Genomic DNA, 19,486 nt, shown 5'->3' on the forward strand with positions numbered 1-19,486 from the left:
TCCTTAACACCTTACCACTGGCATTATACACATATAAGACCTCACAGAAGTGGACCTTTATCGGAGGGGCCACATATACTCATACCTGTCTTAGTGCTGCGAGTGCTCTGCACAATATGCATAGATAGATCAAGGATTGATCTAGGTCAGTGCCAGGGTTAGTGTTAGGGTGAAGATAAGGGTCAAAGGTCAATTTCAGTATCAGTATATTTTGGGCACATTTTTTAAATTAGTATCAGTGTGAGTTAATGTCAGTTTCAGTGTGTTTTAGGTAGGATCAAAAAAGAAAAATGTGCACTATTATTTCTGGGATGTACTATGGGTATAAAAAACTAGCATACACATATGTTGTATTGCTGTGATCGCCAGGAGCAGGAGAATTTATTTTGGGTTGTTCTCTGGTGGTAGGTTATGGTAGTAACAAGAAATATCCAGCTAAATTTAAAAAAATATATATTTGTTTTATTATTTTTGGCCAGTTTTTCATTAATAATAAAAATAATTAAAAAAGCAGGCGATATCTGTTACCATTTACCACCAAATGAAAGTCCAATTTAACCTGAAAAAAAACAAGGTATAATCCACCTGGATACACAAAGTAGTTGTGATGATATGTACAGTTTTACTAATACATGTCAAAGTTGCAAAATAGTTTTCAGGCTTTAACATTTGTTTTACCCTCAGTCATTAAGGGGTTAAAGGTGAACTTAGTCTTTAATCAAGCTCAGTAACTGAAGACTAAAACTTCCATGTGACCCTCTTTCTTTCCCTCTATGTTATAATGATTATAAATTCCCAAATCAGGGACTGTACAGGTCATGTGTACACTTATCCACTGTAGGTCATGAATCTGACATTCATATATTTATTATTTATTTATTACAGGTACTTATATAGAGCCATCATTTTACACAGCACTATATATATATATATATATATATATATATATATATATATATAGATAGATAGATAGATAGATATATATATATATATATATATATATACACATTTGTCTAGATTTTATCCTTTGATATGTAATATGGCAATGGACATCATTATAACAATTGTTATACTAATGACCTAGATATGTCTGCTATGGACATATCCTGTGTCCTTAAGCCCCGGTTCACACCAAATGAGACACTGAAATCATGCTACTTCAAGAAGTAGCAACATTTCAAAGCCATGGACTCGGTGCAATTACACATTGTGGCTTGCCTGACATCTGTGCAACTTCATGCACAGATGTCAAAGCAAGTCGCACCGGTGTGAACTGGGGCTAATAAATACATTAAAAAAGAAAACCTCTATGTAAAACAGGATACACCTTTTTTACGACCCCTGATGCTGTGTTTATCTTTGGGCTATATCTTGCTGGACGAGGAGCTCAAGATTCTTCAACAGAAAACAGATGGCACTCCCACATCTACCTCTAAACTTTTCTTGGTGTAAAAAGGAGTTCCTCAAATTTTTTTTTTCTTATTCAGCATGACAGCAACCCAGAATGTATTATTTCTTATCAAGCACTGTAATCCAGTTATGATACAGCAAGATATAGTAGATCCAGCGCTCATGTTAGTTTTCTGAAGAAGGTAACTCTACACAGCACAGGTAAAACCAAACGCCAACACTCATCTTTCACTGTGAACACAAGCTTTGTCTCATTCTCACATTCTGCAGCTTTTGAATAGCGTGAATAGAACAGTAAGAACCATTTTTCCATTGAAGAGCAGGCATTGGTGAAGCTCCAATACTTTTGCCTAAATCAGCGCAGGAAGATGTGTTTTACAGTATGTGTCAATGGGCTTTTATTCGTGTCAGACAGGTTTTCATTCTCATGCAAGTCTATGCACAATCTAAAAATTAAGAATAGGCTGAATAGAACAGTAAGAACCATTTTTCTATTGAAGAGCAGGCATCGGTGAAGGTCTGGGAATTGTGCCTAATTCAGTGAAGGCAAATGTGTGTTAGGTCATGTGCTAATGGGCTTTTGTTTGCAACAGACAGGTTTTGCATTCCTACAAGTCTATGGAAACGCAAGACCTGATTGTAGCAGGTTAGATGGAGCTCAGCAGCAGGTAAAGTACACATCATTGATTTTTGAATAATCTCATAAGCTTCTTAACTGCCTCCCACCCACCAAATAAGGAAATGATGGGCAGGCGGTGACTCTCTCATTCTGGGAGAATGTCATATGACGTCCTCCCACTCTAACTGCGCAGATAACTGAGCCGATGACGCAGGCTCTATCATGAGATCAGCTGTGTCCAATCACAACTGATTGCATGTAAACAAGGAAATACTGTTATTGGCAGTCCTCTCCTCACGCTAACAGTGGGTGAGGAGAGGAGAGCCAGTAAGCATCATTCCTCAGAAGGGACATCTACACTGATCATCAGGGCACTGTTAGTGCCCATCATCAGTGCCACCTGTCAGTGCCCATCAATGCCACATACCAGTTCCCATCAGTGCACATCAATGCCACATATCAGTGCCTACCAGTGTGCATCAATGCCACATATCAGTGCCCATCAGAGCTGCTTTTCAGTGCCGCCTATCAGTGCCAGTCAGTGAAGCCTATCAATTCCGCCTATCAGTGCCAGTTAGTGCCGCTTATCAGTGCCCGTCAGTGCTGCCTATCAGTGCATGTCAGTGCAGCCTAATAGTTCCAATCAGTGCTGCCTAACAATTCCAATCAGTGCTGCCTAACAGTGCCAGTCAGTGCTGCCTAACAGTGCCCATCAGTGCCACCTATCAGTGCCATATAGGAGTGTTGCCTTTCAGTGCCCATCAGTAATGCCTGTCAGTGCCCACCAGTGATGCCTGTCAATGCCCATCAGTGCCACCTACCAGTGCCTCCCCATCAGTGTCGCCTATTAGTGCCCATCAGTGTAGCCTATCAGTGCCCATCACTGCAGCCTCATTAGCACACATCAGTGAAGGAGAAAAATTACTAATTTACAAAATGTTCAGTCTTTTAGTTTGTTTAGCAAAAAATAAAAACCCCAGTGGTGATTAAACACCACCAAAAGAAAGCACTATCTGTCTAAAAAAAGGGATAAAAATTTTGTTTGGGTACAATGTTGCATGACCACGTAATCGTTATTCAAAGTGTGACAGCACTGAAAGCTGAAAATTGGTCTATGTAGGAAGGGGGTAAAAGTGCCGGGTAGGCAAGTGGTTAAACTGATGTCAAGCTGATGCCATTGGCACAAGCCCAAAGCCTAACAACAGAGGCCCCACTGGATATGGCAAATGATTCTCTGGTAAATGTATAGTGAATGTTGCTAAATCCAGTGCATGTGCAGGCAGATGTGTTTTATGAATATGGTTAATGATTCTTTAGTAAATGTTAAGTGAATAAGCAGTGGTGGTTGTCAAATCAAGAGCATGTGCAGGTAGATCTGCTTTATAATATGATAAATTATTATCAGTGAATATGCAGTGAAAGTGCTCTGAACATGCAGTAAATAATACGCTCATTGCTTTTTAAATACGCTCTACTGTCTTAATCTCATAAATATAATGATCTTTCTTGACTTCCAAGCAGCGGAGTCAGCAGGCGAGTAGTTCACATTTTGTACTTACTGCAATGCTTTGATTTCCCACATTGCTGCATCCAGCAAGACAAGGATTGAAGTATGTAATTCCATCCGATCCACACACTGGCTCGTATTCATGTATTTTACAACCACAGTTAACATTACAGCCACCTGTTAGATTCCTGTGTGCCATCGTTAATGTGGGGCTGAGAAGGAAAGAAGAACATTTTACACTTACTACAAAATGTGTACTACCATGTAGACAAAATTATTTCGTATGCCAAGACTTCAAAATTAACTTAAAAATCTTCTTCTATTTCCTATTGCAGGTTGATTAAATATATAAATTGCAATGACATGTATTGGAAATAGTAAGCACAGTTGTATTACAGGACAACTGACATATATGGAAATTGAAACTGATGACTTCTTCTGATAATGCTTGCTGCCTGGCTGTCATTCTGATCTCATTTCATTACTGACCTAGCACAAGAGCGCAGATAAACAAGATGACTTCTCTATTACGATTGATGTGGAAAAGACAGGTACGTGCTTGGTGGAGAAGACAGCAGAGCCATCCAACCTAGCAGGGGCTTCAACCTTTTGACAAGTTTACCTACTAATCTGAGATCTCTAGTGGCAACTATACATGGCATAAAAGGGCAAGCAGTTAGGATAATCTGTTATAAAGGTATTGATATCCTGTAAGGGGCTTTTCTTAAAGTGATATTAAAAGATTTTTTTTAAATAGCAAATATGTCATACTTGCCCGCTCTGTGCAGTGGTTTTGCACAGAGCAGCCCCAATCCTCCTCTTCTCGGGTCCCCTGTCGGCACTCCTAGACCGTCCCACCTGCCTAGTGCCCCCAGAGCAAGCAGCTTGCTATGGGGCACCCAAGCAGGCTCGCTCCCGAGCCACTGCTCTGTGTGTCCACTTATACACAGAACCATTGCTCAGCCCTGCCCCGTCTCTCACCTCATTGGCTTACTGGCTGTGATTGACACTGCTGTCTCAGCTGATGAGGAGAGCCAAGGCTCTCATGCACATTGCTGGATTGCGATGGGGCTCAGGTAAGTATTAGGATGGGTTGCTGCACATAGAAGGTTTTTTACCTTCATGCATTCTATGATGCCTTTACAATCACTTTAAATGTTGATCTTGTAGTTGTTTTTGATTTTGCATATATTAACCTAAACAAGCTCCCACCATGCCTGTGTATTCTTAATTTCAGATGACTAACTTAAAGGTAATCTATCAAGATAGAATTATATTAGCTGCCACTGCTGACCTGTTTCTGAAGACGCATTTTCTGGGGATGTAATACGTATTCTTGGTTCTCTACTTTGTGAATACCTGATCTGTAACAAACATCCCAGGTTCCTTTCAAAGTAAAGCAAAGTTTTGAAGAATTTATGGAGCAGAAAAGGATACTGACGTTGTGAAGGGGTACGGTTAGATTTTTTAAGCCCTGTGTGCAGGGGCGGACTGACAACTCATGGGGCCCCCGGGCAATAGGGGATCATGGGGCCCCTGTGTCCTTGCCCAAACTCAACTAAGCCTATGAAAAAGGTACCAGGGGCATCTCATGGGGCCCCCTACTGACCCCGGGCCCTCGGGCAGTGCCTGAGTTTCCAAATGGTCAGTCCGTCCCTGCCTGTGTGCATGGACCCTAAAAGAAAAAAAAAAGTGTCCATGAAGGACATCTGAAATTCAGATCTGTACAGAAAGCTCATAGCAAGGCCAGTGTATAACCAAAATTGTTATTGGAAACAAACATAGTCAAGAGTGTATACCTACCCAGTAGTATAAGGTATATTAATGCCGCCAAGATTGATGCTCTCACATCCCACAATGAACAGGGTAGAGAAACAGAGCAGGGACACACCGCTACAAATCATTGCCAACTTTGCAGATTCTCTTGCGCTCAGTTTAAGTTTCTTGATGATGTAACCACCTAACACAATCCCAACACCAGCACTGGGCACAATGATCAGGCCTGAAATTCATAAAAATAAATCATATCAGCACTGGATTTTCTTTTGTATCTGCTCAGAGAAAATAAAAACTGCATACTTGTTGAACAACAGTCCACTATCCTAAATGCAGTGATTTGTAAAGTGAAGACACTCAGTAACCGACTGTGGGGTCATCTGACACAACTGCTGTGTGAAGCCATCACACGTGGGCCCCAGAAAGACAGGTTACCTGTAGAGTTCGTTCACACCAAGAGCAATGGGCTTCATAGATCAAAGCAGGCTCAACGCAAGGACACAGCAAATGCTGCAGGTGTCTACGTGCCTTGTTCACACCAAACCATTGCAGTGGTGTGCAATGACGAAAAAGAGCTACATGCAAACAGGAGAAACCTGTACCAAATACTCAGCAATCCTCATATAATTGTGTATCACAGATTGAAGAAAGGTGAACTGTAATGTGTTATTACACATTATAAAGCTCTGGTGTCCAAAATCTGGGGCATTTGGTACTTGCTGTGCAGCCTTTGGACCCTAGCAATCAGTAGCTGTGGTTTGCATTGATTTGAAAAGGGACTTTAATTTCAGTGTTTTCTCACAATCTTTTATAACATGCCCCCAGTCTCTGTATGTTCTGCAACATGTCTCCATTCTCTGACCAAATCTGTTGCATTTCCACAGTGTCTGACCTTCTTCTGTAGTATTTGACAGACAGTCTTCTGTAGCATTACATATAGTGAATATTAAATGTGGTGATCCCTTGGTAATGCCTGGGGCTGTAGTTGGTGTCACCATCAGAGGTGTATCTGCTTTGAAGCAAATAAAGTGGGTTTGCAGAAGGAACATCGAGGATGTAAGTAGAAGAATTGCCTTGGGGGGGGGGGGGGAAACAGCCGAGCCGACATACAAGTAGGTGCCAGGGGACCAGCTGCAGAGGAGTGCGGAGTAGTGGGCGGATCCCCAGTTTGTGGTTCGAGAGCTGGGGCCCCCTGTTAGTGTGCATCAGGCTGTGCGGGGTAGGGAAGCCAAAATGTGCCAGTGGAGGGCCTGTGGAGCAGGAAATCAGGGTGGAGAAGCCCCTCCCACTCTTTGTTGCAACTGCCATTGGAGATCCTGGTGGAGGTGGGACACAGACTCAGCTGCCCCACCCCATCACACTGCCCCCTCCTTTCCCACTGCCCCCCCTCGGTTATGCTGCCCCCCTCCTCTTCCACTTCCCCCCACCTGTGCTATGGTCCCCCCTCTCATGCTTCCCTATCCTATCAAGCTGCCCCCACGTCATGCTGCAACCCCTCCTGTCCTGAAGGGGTTGATCCTAAATGGGAAGGGCTAGGACAAATTTAGATAGGGAAGGGGGGGCAGCACAAAACCGCAATACACCACTGGTCACCATTGTTATAGGACATCATCAGTTCACTGTCATTCACTATGATTAGCAAGCCCACAGAGTTCAGTTTTTTCGAGCCTGAATCACTTTAGATCAACAGACTTATTGATTTCAGTACCCAAGCACCGATCCAGGCACATCAAATATTTTGAATTTCTTAAATTTACTTTACTATAATGTCCAGATATATTTCTTATTTAATTGTGCTATTTAGTGAAATAAATTTACTGCTTAAGAAGCATTAATCCTATTTAAACAAGATGTTTTCAACTTTGGAGTTTGAAAGGAAAGGGGCTGAGAATTAATGTAAAGAAAAATCGAATGTGTTCTACACATTTTAACTGATGTTATAGGAGGGAGAAAGAAAGAAAGAAAAGTTAACAAGGAAGGAAGGACAACGGTGTCACTGCATGATATAATTTCATTAGTCCTGGCAGCTATGGAAGAGGGGTAACTTAATACATGGAGATCAATAATTTCTATTTTGAATCCAAGGGTGTTCTCTGTCTTCCTATGGATTGTTCATTACGAGTTGTATGATTTTCATCAGCAGTGTAGTTTTAATTTAGCTGCTTTTGGAATGCATTCTACACTCATTTAAAACTGAAATGGATATATTGACTGTGGCCCGGGTGACAACAGATAAAAGATCACATGACCTATTCTGTACTTTAAGGCCTCGTTCACACCATGGTGCAGAGATGTGAATTTGCGCTGGAATATGCAACTTGCATAAAACTCACTGAAACACGCATGAGAACTGATGTAAGCGCTTGTCTCTGTAAGTGAAATCTGTATATTTTTTTCAATCTGTTGTTCTGCCCATACTGTACAGTGTGAACGAGCCGTAACACTTGAAATCTGCAGACTGGCATATTCAGGGGGATAACAAAGCAGGGGGATAAATATGGCAATCAAAGCACTGCAGGTGAGTGTCATATGTATATATCCTTAACATTGTCCAATCTGAAAGAAAGTTTCTTGCAAAACTGAGTTCAGAATGACCTCACTGTCGTTCGGCTGAAATATCGGTTGGAAGTTATATTATTATGGAACCTGGAGCCATGCTTGCTTTATATACAGAACACCCCCTACATTATGCCACGGTAATACACTTCCATTGTACAGAGTTATTTTCAAGGACAAATCTGTCTCCTCTAATGACGAAATCCAGGCCAAGGCCAGCTCTGTTAATTTAATTACATGAAATCACCATTTGCCAAAAATAACACATACAAACTGCTTTACCTATAGCTTCTTCTGTGCACCATTCTGCAATTCAATATCCACCTCCAAGAAAAGTCTCCTGTTATTTATAGCTTTAATATGAAATCCACTAAAAGCTTTCAGCATGCATTAGTATTTTAAAGCACCACATTAAGGAGCTTACAGACTTCCCTGGCACAGAAACCACAGCATAAAATAATAAAAAAAAAGCATTGATTTACCATAAGTCATTGACAAGTAAGGAACAATGTATCTATTCTTACAATACGATCCACGGAAAAGGGAACACTAGCCAGCATGCTTATTCATTTGTCTGCACTTTTCCCCTTCTACTTGTGTGCTGTGAAATACTAATGTTTAATGTATTTAAGTAGATGATCTCTGGTCATGATATGTGCACTTACATCTGATTTGTCTAACAATCTCCAATCATTGTAATCCCTTAAAGTAAACCTGGACTTGAAGGGTAGGTCTGCTTCAGAAAAATACTCGGTCTAGAGTGGTATTGGATTGACATCTTGTATCTTAAGGCAGCAGAGGGAATGCAGAACTACTGAAGGCCATGTAACAAAACATGCAGGGCAAAGCAACAGGTTCCCCCTACCCAGAAGACTATACCTATCTGCCATCTCTTCGCTGCTGGGGTATGAAGAAGCATGTCACCCACTGCATGTGACAGCACTGAGCCATTCACCAAGCAAATGCGGTCACAAGGAAGAGTTCCCAGTGTTGCAACATATAGCTTAAACAGGGCTGCTTGTTCTGCTCCCAGCACCTAAACAGTGCATCTAGGCAGCAAGGAAAAGTATATGAGTGGGCATTACATTGAACCTAAATGTTATAACAGGTTCACTTAGGGTCAAATGACCTAGGACCTAGACATGATGTTTAAAACGGTTTTATTTTTTAATTTTTTTCACCCTCACCACCCTGCTATCTCCAACACACACACCTTTCCTCCTTACAGTCACCTTGACCTGGCCTAAAACATTTCTAAGGTAGCAACAGATCTGAAGTGCATTCACAACCTAAGTCTTCATAATGATTTCTTTGTTCTTTGGAGCCCTCTCGGATCCTTGGGCCAGGTTGCACTTCAACCAAAGTCATCATTAAGACCCAACCTTTTCTAAACCTTGCACATATCATACAATTTTTAAAAGCAACAGCCTCTACAGTCCACTGAGATTCTAGCATTGAATGACAGAGGGTTGGTTCTAGTACCAAAAGACAGTGAGAGTTAATCTTGCTCTAGGCAGAAATCAAGGCAGCATGTAAAGTCTGGGCCTAGGACCCAAGGGTCTCCACAAGGATCAAACTATCATAGGAACTAAAAACTGACATAGCTATTTGGAGGCACCAAAATGTGTGAGCATTTCAGCTCTGTTCTCTTTTAAATATGTTAAGATAGGTAAGGTTCACTATAATAGTCTGTATGTTTTTGAAGCAGAGCTAACAATTTGGATCTCTTCTCTGAAGCCCTCCTGGTTCTTTAGTCTAGACAAGATCAAGACCCATCCCTGTCTAAACTTTGCCCATATTGTTGAATTTTTAAAAGCAAGAGCCTCTACTGTCCACTGAGATTCTAGCACTGAACAATTGAATGGCAGAGGGTTGCGCTTAGCACCAGAATACGGTGTGGGTTAATCTAAGATCAGATGGTAAACGCCAGGAGCAGGGCCCTCCTAATCTTTCTGTATTGAACTGTATTGTAACTGTACCTTATATTGTAATGCGCTGCACAAATTGTTGGTGCAATATAAATTTTGCATAATAAAAATCTTGGCCTAGGCAAAAGTTAAAACCCAATGTAAAGCCTGGGCCTAGGAACCAAGGGTCTCTATATGGATCAAAAAATTATCATAGGGACTGATTACTAACAGCTATCTGTAGGCACACAAATGTGTGCGCATTTAGCTCTGTTGTTATCTTTTTAAACATATAGTGATAGGTCAGGTTCACAATAATAGCATGTGTTTTTCTGAAGTAGTGCTAAAAACTGGGATCAGGACCACGTGAAATGATTTATTAATGAATATACCAACAGATAGCAGACCACTGCTTAAAGGCACAAAGGAAACATGAAAGTGTGGTCTGTGGAAACTAATTAGATATAAAGTGGTCTTGACTTCCAAAAGTACAATTGCCATAGACATTCTGTCTAATTCATTATTACATTTGAAAGATGAAACCAAACTGATTACAGTAGGCAATATTGTCACATTTGCTTCAGTTTTCTTTGTTTTAGTTTTCATTAGTCAGCCCCATTGAGTGGCCCAGCTATCTACTTTCATGTAATATCCCTCCAATTGAAAAGGATGAAATAAACCAACCAATTTATTACTACTGTTGTACACATGACTCAATGGGGGTGATTTTGTAAAAACTGAGCATGCAAAATCTGGTGCAATTCTGCATTGAAACTAATCATCTTCCAGATTTTATTGTCAGTGCCTAATTGAACAAGCTGAAGTTAGAAGCTGATTGCCTACCATGCACTGCGGCAACAGATTCTCAGTGCTCCAGTTTTAGTAAATCTCCCCCAATGTGGCTAGTTGTGTGTACAATTTTACATTTCTTGACAGACCATTTTTGTTCAAAGCAGTATACTTCTGAATTATACAGTGAAAAGAAAAAAAAATTTAGCCCAATCTCCCATGAAGTTCAGTAAAGAATCATGCTATTTAGTTAGCGCCCTTTTTCCTTTATTCCCAACTGTCTGAATATTAGACAATTGTTCCCTGAAGCTACTATTGATAACTAACTTGTTCTGCATTTAATAATCAAGTTCCAAAAAATTTACATGCATTTCCAAGGAGATTCCAATAAGTAAATACTAGTGAGAGGAGATGGAACAACTCATTTTATTTGAACTGTATTGTTGTCCATGGATTTGGCGAAACACAGAAAATGCAGCTGATAACATTGTGAGAGCCCTGGAGATAAATAGATACCATGAGTGTCTGTACACTTACTTTGGCATTTTGGCATTAAATGTCTAATTTTTAAAGAGCAATTTTTAGATTATCAACCATACTGAACGTATCTTAGCACTAGGTGGTTTCCTGTCACCTACTGACTCTCCAGCTGTAGCAATGCTGCCAAAAACAGCTTAAACTGTCAGTTTGCATTTAATAAAAAACCCTGTTCACAGGAAGTTTCTTAGTTTAGTTCCGAAACCTTGCACTATCGAAACCAAGTACTCTGCTTTAAATTTTAACAAGCTTGTAAGAAGACTTCCACATTAGGGCATGTACAGTACTGTGGAGTCAAGCAGCTTGGAGGAGGACAGGAGCATTGCCTGGTCCTGTATAGGACAGGGTGAAAAAAAAGACACAAATCCATCCAGTTAAACCAAAAGAAAAAAAAATAAATACACAGAAAATCTACCCATAGGTGATCCGGAGGAAGGCAAAAAATCCCTTTAAAGCATGATCCTATTTGATCCAGCAGGGAAAAAAAACTTCCCAAATCCCCAAGGAAATCGGATATTCCCTGGATCAACAATCTCTGGTGTTATCCAGTTATATTCCGCACATTTAGGATTGCATCCAGCTCTTTTTTAAAACATGCAACTGAGCTGGCTAGAACTAGTTCTGAGGGAGTCTAGTCCACATTTTCATAGCTCTTCCTGTGCCGAAGCCTCTTTCTATGTGGAGGTAAATCTCTTTTCCTTCAGACGTGAAGAGGTCTCCTTGTCCTCTGTAGTGACCTTAGCGTGAGTACCTCTGCACCAAGTTCACTATATGGACCACTTATGTATTTAGACCTGGAGATCAAATCCTCCCTTTATCTCCTCTTCTCAAGAGAAAATAAATTCAGTTCAGCTATTTTTTCCTCATATCTGAGCTCCTCCATGCTTCTTATCAGTTTGGTTGCCCTTCTCTGCACTCTCAAATTCTCTGATATTCTTTTTGTGAACTGGAGCCCAAAGATGAGATCTTACTAACAGGGCCAAGATTATGTCTCTCTCTCTGTATAGGATGCTGCTTGTGGTCTAGGTCACCTGCTTATCTGAGATATGCAGTTGGGGAAATCCCAAACATGGGGAGTGTAGGAGGTGACATTAGGCTTAACGTTATAAAAAGTATTGTTATCCTTTCAACATAATTTTTCAATCTCTTGCAAATTAACATTTAAGTGGTATCTCTTTATCTACTTATTCTATAAAGTACTCTGGTATTTACATTATTTCATCATACAATGCTACTTTTAATAGTCATAAAAGCCACATCACTTTGTGAGTTTACTGAACCACATTTAGCTGTGATTACACTTTAGAATAAAGCTGTGTGTGCTGGCATTTTTCATGTCACATAGAAGGGACCAGATGAGCCTATACAACTATAGGATAATTTGCTCACTCAGGGGATCAGTGACCTGACAACACCCTCTCACATTATTCCCACACTATATTCTGCCTAACACATGGCAGTGGTGATACTAATTACTGAGCATAAATGATGATCTCCCGTAATGCGGGGGGAAAAAACATCAAATAGTTACACGTTATATATTTATCTGTTGTCCTGTGACTAGATACTAATGGTATGATGTCATTAGTATAATGGTCATAATCACTGTATCATTAAAGGTTAAATATATTTTCAGTTAATAAGTATCATGAGTTATTAAAACAGCATTCACCTATAAGTAATTTTTATGTTACTTTCACATCTTTACAAGCTTGTTCTACATATTTTTTTTTTATTAAATATAGAGACATGTGGAATAGCCACTACAATGAGCCAAAATTCAATATGCTATTACTCCTCTTAACAAATGTTGAGATAAGATATCTCAACAGTTGAGTTAAGGAGGGCATTATTTTCATTCCATCACCTGGCCCTACACGTGACAATTTTCAGTCAATTTCAACCACAATCATTTTTATTAGAATTTTGTATACAAATGCAACAATACAAGGTTCAGAGTAGAAGTTAGGTACATACATCTCTTTCTTAGCACCATGAATTTCAATCACTTTCAAGGCAACTGCTTGTCTGTTGAAGTTGTGATCACAACCATTCTTCATGAAGGTCAATATGGTAGTCAAGCTCAAGCCATTAATTTTCCCATTCGTTGAAAAAAAGAGATTCTAAAGCAGAATCCAGAAGGGAAGAGCCTAACTAGTACTACCTACTTTTCTTTAAACAATATAGATAAATTTGGCACAGCACAGAACATGCATAAGTGCCTGTGAACTTACAATGGCATTTGATAAAGATTTGCGAGGTGTTGGAACAGTTTAGACCATGGCTAGACAAATCTCAAGACCCAGATAGCCAACGCTCCTTAAAAATTATTGCTGGCACCCAGCTTTTCAGATTTCTTTAGTTGTTGTAAATAGAGCTGGCTCCTAAAAAGTCCTGTTGGCTCCTAGATTGGACAGACTGGCCCCTGAATTCCATATTGATTTGTCCACCCCTGGTTTAGACAACAGTAAAGACATTGTTACTGATCCAACCTGAGCAAAGAGGTTTCTAACTTAATCCCATTTCTGAATTTCGATCCCTATCCTTGCTGTTGATAAAATCCTCCAATTAAATATTTGACTGCATTGCAATTCCAAAAATGGAATTAAACTTCACAAGCTCAAACAAAGTGCCATGTGTTTAGCTGTCCATACACTAGTTAATTTCAGAATGATCGTTGCTCTGAACATTTGTGCAAACGCTTGTATGAAAATTCTGCTCAGTACATTTGATGACTTAATGAATGTTTTTAGAAATTACTTCAAAATTTAATTTGCTTTTAACATCCCATACTGGAACGAATGGACTTTCCTCACTGTTAAAAATCCATTCTTTTGAGAACAATTTTTCATCATGCTCATTTGATTTTCGTCATCAGTGCAGTCGAAAACAAATGAAGATTTGACCCCAATACTGATTAGTAAATTGAATGAAAGTTCTAAAAAATTAACATTTTCTAACAAAATTCCACTAGTGTATGCACAGATATAAACTTACATTGTGAGTTGGCAAAGCAAAGAAAGCCTATTGTGTAATGATACAAAGGAAAAAGTAGAGCTTGTATATGTAATAAGCAATAAATGTACGTAGGGAAACAGTAAGGGAGATTTACTAAAACGAATGCACACAGAATCTGGAGGAGCTGTACATGGTAGCCAATCAGCCTCTAACTTTACTTTGTTCATTTAAGCTTTGACAATAAAACCTGGAAGCTGACTGGTTTCTATGCAGAGCTGCACCAGATTTTGCACTCTCCAGTTTTAGTAAATGTCCCCCTTTATGTGCAGGAGAGCAGTGTGAAGGGTATTGCAGGGGGCAATATATGCAGGAGGTATGCGTGCAGTGTACAACAGCAGCACTAATGCAGAGGTTATCATGGTGAGAATTATTTGCAGGAGAAGAGTGCAGAGAGTCTGACAGTATGCAGAATGTACAGGAATTGGGTATGGAAGATATGACCATGGATATTATGTACAGTACAGGAGTGCAGAGGTAAGGCAGGGCATTATGTGCAAGAGATAATTGTGGCAGGTATGACAGCAGGCATTCTGTGCAGGGTGTTGAGGGTATGACAGTGAGCAGAACAGTTAATCTTTGACTCACAAATAGTTGTTTCTATTCTTTACATAATTAGCAACAAAATCACTAAAATTATGGTCAAAAACAAATGGATATACAACAAGGGCTGAAAAGAGTGCCTATAATTCAACTGGCACCCATTTACAAAACTGTGTAATTATAATGTAACAGCATGGGAGCCGAGCTCTCCACACTGAGGGTTAAATGCACATGCCCTGGGCACTGGCAGCTGAGGGATTAATGCACATAAACGGAAGACATAAGCAGACAAACATGAGCTGAAAGGTTAACAAATATACTTTATATTGGGTGCTAAGTGCAGAGGGGTTAACTTACATGAGCTGGGTACATTTTGCAAAAGTGCTAACATACACTATATTGCCAAAAGTATTGGGACACCATCCAAAACATTAGATTCAGGTGTTCCAATCACCTCCATGGCCACAGGTGTATAAAATCAAGCACCAAAGCATGCAGACTGCTTCTACAAACATTTGTGAAAGAATGAGTCGCTTTCAGGAGCTCAGTGAATTCAAGTGTGGTACCGTGATAGGTTGCCACCTGTGCAATAAGTCCATCTCTGAAATTTTCTTGCTACTAAATATTCCACGGTCAACTGGTAGTGGTATTATAACAAAGTGGAAGAAACTGGGAATAACACCAACTCAACCATGAAGTGGTAGGCCAGATAAAATCACAGAGCGGGGTCAGTGCATGCTGAAGTGCACAGTGTGAAGAAGTCGCCAACTGTCTGCAGAGTCAATAGCTAAAGACCTGGAAACTTCATGTGGCCTTCAGATTAGCACAACAACAGTGCGTACAGAGCTCCATGAAATGGGTTTCCATGACCGAGCAGCTACATCCAAGCCTTATATCACCAAGTGCAATGCAAAGCGTCGGATGCAGTGGTGTAAAGCATGCCACCACTAGACTCTAGAGCAGTGGAGACGTGTTCTCTAGAGTGATGAATCACGCTTCTCTATCTGGCAATTTGATGGACGTGTCTGGGTTGGGCGGTTGCCAGGAGAATGGTACTTGCCTGACTGCATTGTGCCAAGTGTAAAGTTTGGTGGAGGGGGGATTATGGTGCGAAGTTCATTTTCAGGGGTTGGGTTAGTTCCAGTGAAAGGAACACTTAAGGCATCCAAAGCATGTCAAGACATTTTTGGACAATTTCATGCTCCCAACTTTGTGGGAACAATTTGGGGATGGTCTCTTCCTGTTCCAACATGACTGTGCACCAGTGCACAAAGCAAGGTGCAAAAAAGACATGGATGAGCGAGTTTGGGGTGGAGGAACTTGAATGGCCTGCACAGAGTCCTGACCTCAACCCAATAGAATACTTTTGGATAAATTAGTGTGGAGACTGCGAGCCAGGCCTTCTCATCCAACATCAGTGCCTGACCTCACAAATGCGCTTCAGGAAGAATGGTCAAACTTTCACGTAGGCACATAGTTCCACAGTGTGGGACAATTCAATATTGAACCCTATGGACTAAGACTAGGATGCCAATAAAGTTCATGTGCATGTAAAGGCAGGTGTCCCAATACTTTTAGCAATATAGTGTACATGCCTTGGGAATGAACGCTGAAGAGATATACCACATGCCTGGGGACTTAGCTCTGAGGACATAATGCATATGGGCTGAGGACTAATTGAGGGGTTATCACATATGTGTAGAGGAATGGGGGTGGACACTAAGAAGTTATTGCTTAGATGATGCGGACAGAACTCTGAGCAGTTAATGCACACACTCTGAATATCTGTCACTGAGCGGCTGATGCACATGTTCTTGGATCAGATCACATACAAGGCAGACAAGTCACTGAGGATTAAGATTTATAGGCTGGGGGTAGGTTACTGAGGGCTGAAGCACTGAGAAGTTAATGTCAACACACATACAATGCAGACTGGTTTTTATTGGGTTAATGCACATGCTGTCCTCGTGTAAAACTGGCTAGAGAGCTCTGTGCACTGAAGGGACCATCTCATTATCAGTATGAATATTGGGAAGTGAAATGTGTGTGCAGGAGAAGGGATACAGGGGAAGGACCAATGTGTGTGTGCAGGAAGAGGGATACAGGGAAAGGACCAATGTGTGTGCAGGAGGAGGGATACAGGGGAAGGACCAATGTGTGTGTGCAAGAGGAGGGATAAAGGGGAAGGACCAATGTGTGTGTGCATGAGGGATACAGGGGAAGGACCAATGTGTGTGTGCAGGAGGGATACAGGGGAAGGACTAATGTGTGTGTGCAGGAGAAGGGATACAGGGGAAGGACCAATGTGTGTGTGCAGGAGGGATACAGGGGAAGGACCAATCTGTGTGTTCCAGAGGAGGGTAACAGGAGAAAGACCAATGTGTGTGTGCAGGAGGAGGGATACAGGGGAAGGACCAATGTGTGTGTGCAGGAGGAGAGATACAGGGGAAAGACTAATATGAGTGTGCAGGAGGAGGGGTACAGGGGAAAGACTAATGTGTGCCTGCAGGAGAAGGGATACAGGGGAAACACCAATATGAGTGTTCAGGAGAAGGGATACAGGGGAAACACCAATATGAGTGTGCAGGAGAAGGGATACAGGGGAAACACCAATATGAGTGTGCAGGAGAAGGGATACAGGGGAAGGACCAATGTGTGTGTGCAGGAGGAGGGATACAGGGGAAAGACCAATGTGTGCCTGCAGGAGAAGGGATACAGGGGAAACATCAATATGAGTGTTCAGGAGAAGGGAAACACCAATATGAGTGTGCAGGAGAAGAGATACAGGGGAAGGACCAATGTGTGTGTGCAGGAGGAGGGATACAGGGGAAAGACCAATATGAGTGTGCAGGAGGAATACAGGGGGAAGACCAATGTGTGTGTGTGCAGGAGGAGGGATACAGGGGAAAGACCAATATGAGTGTGCAGGAGGAAGGATACAGGGGAAAGACCAATATAAGTGTGCCCTCCTCCTTAGCTTTATAGCTAAGGAAGAAACCTTCCACAAAACTCTGACAACTCCCCCCATCCCGCCCTCCCCCGAATTCCTCCTGGATTATTTTTTCCTTATGTTTGCACTGCTGAAATTCATGCATAATCCAGTGGAAAGCGAGTATATATAAGGAAAATAAGAGAAAGGTATACTCATTTCTGGTCTCCATATTCAAAATGTTGTACAACTATCTTTTTTTTAGCCTCATATTTAATTAATGAATAACCGTTCTATAAAGATGGAATCAATCAAGTTAATAAAGTGGTTAACATGCATCTACCTAAAACAGCTATTTTCGTTTTTGCTAGATAATAGTTAAATCACCTAGCAGCTTTTTATGTGTCTTAGGAACTTTAAAGTCAGAATCTGACTTTCCAGTTCTCCAAACTCTGCTGGATTCCTTTAATTCAACTTCTATTATGAGAAAAACCAAGTGGGAATGCGAACACCCTGTAATAGTAAGAGATATGAAACCCCAAGAACAGAATCAGGAACTGTGGAAAAGAGATCTCACAGCCTGAGGGCTCTCATATACAAGAATCCAGCATGTAACTCAACAAACTAGACCCCATCTATAAAATTAACATCACTGCTGGGTGTACTGGTTCCTAAAAATAATGGATTATTGAAAGAAAATAAAGACTGACTGGTATTATAGCTGACATCCATATTTTCCATTCTGAAATTTGACAGTTCTGGTTCTCTTCATTTTTTGGAGGTTTGCAGATATCTCATTAATAAATATGATGAACGGCATGATAGCTCTGTGGTTACTGCTCTTACATTTGAGCTCGGTCTTAGGTTTAAATCTCAACAAACACGGTTTGCATGGAGTTTGCATGGGTTTCCTGACATATTTAAAAGCATACCGGTAGATTTACTGGCTTACTGGTCCTACTGAATGCATGAATGTGGCAGGAGCATTAGGCTATGAGCACTTTCAGGGACAAGGGAGTGATGTGATTTGCCCTTTACATTCTGTAATTAGGCTGGTACTATATAAGTAATGGGGCCCGTAATAGAATCCTTTGAGTCTGCAGCTCTCCGACAGCCATCATGCTGGTAGAAATAGAAATGTGATAGACGTGTAACTTTCCCAACATTTACATTGCTGGCACCTTGATAAATAACACTGGAGTCAGAGAGTGGTGGCTTGGACTCATATCACAACGTTTTATTTGTCATTTGTTACATCCTTGGTTCTGACAATACATGAAGGAGGATCATGGAAGGGGCTGAGAAAGTACACAAGGCAGGAATCTAAAAGTTCAGATTGGAGGAAAGACTCATAAAAAAGCAATATTATCAAATCACCTTCCATCACCAACCAAAAATGCCAAGAAGAGGTCCCCGTGGTGGCATTATATCTCTTTTTTTTCCTTACAGCAGTTAGCATGATGATCTTACCAGTGTAGATGCTGGCACTAGAAGCTGGGATGCCAAACTGTGACTCGATGAACTTGGGAATGAAGGTAATAAAAGCGGTGACAATGGCACTCTCAGCTGTGTATGACAAACTCACAAAAAGGAATGTCATGTTGCTTAAAATTCTTACTGCTGCTCTTGGAAGGTCTAAAAATGACAAGAGATGAATTTTATAAACAATGAAGGGAGAAATAAACAATACATGTAGGATCCTTGAAATGAAAGGCGTGCAATGGAGTTTCTGCTACTGAGGTTTTTTGTTGTGTTCTTTAATATTTTCAACAAGACAAGTATACAAGGATTAAAACATCTATAAAAACAGGGAAATACTGGAAACAAGTGCAAACCACAATGTTATGTATTCAGCTAAAATTAATTAGACCAGATGCAAAGAGTTAATTACCTGTAAA

At 40.8% G+C, this 19,486-nt stretch overlaps 1 protein-coding gene across 1 annotated transcript in view; it reads right to left on the reverse strand.

Annotated features, from left to right (window-relative positions):
- SLCO5A1 (solute carrier organic anion transporter family member 5A1) overlaps positions 1-19,486 on the reverse strand; it is a 142,398-nt gene that overhangs the window by 25,893 nt on the left and 97,019 nt on the right. The window contains exons 5-7 of the mRNA XM_089654286.1: positions 19,059-19,223; positions 5,340-5,538; positions 3,589-3,748 (exon numbers count right to left, since the gene is read on the reverse strand). Of these exons, the coding sequence (XP_089510412.1) occupies positions 3,589-3,748; positions 5,340-5,538; positions 19,059-19,223 (524 nt within the window). The remainder of the gene's footprint in view (positions 1-3,588; positions 3,749-5,339; positions 5,539-19,058; positions 19,224-19,486) is intronic.

Source organism: Staurois parvus, unplaced genomic scaffold (assembly GCF_062004578.1).
Source record: "Staurois parvus isolate SC_StPar_1 unplaced genomic scaffold, SC_StPar_1.0 ptg000748l, whole genome shotgun sequence".
Taxonomy (NCBI): domain Eukaryota; kingdom Metazoa; phylum Chordata; class Amphibia; order Anura; family Ranidae; genus Staurois; species Staurois parvus.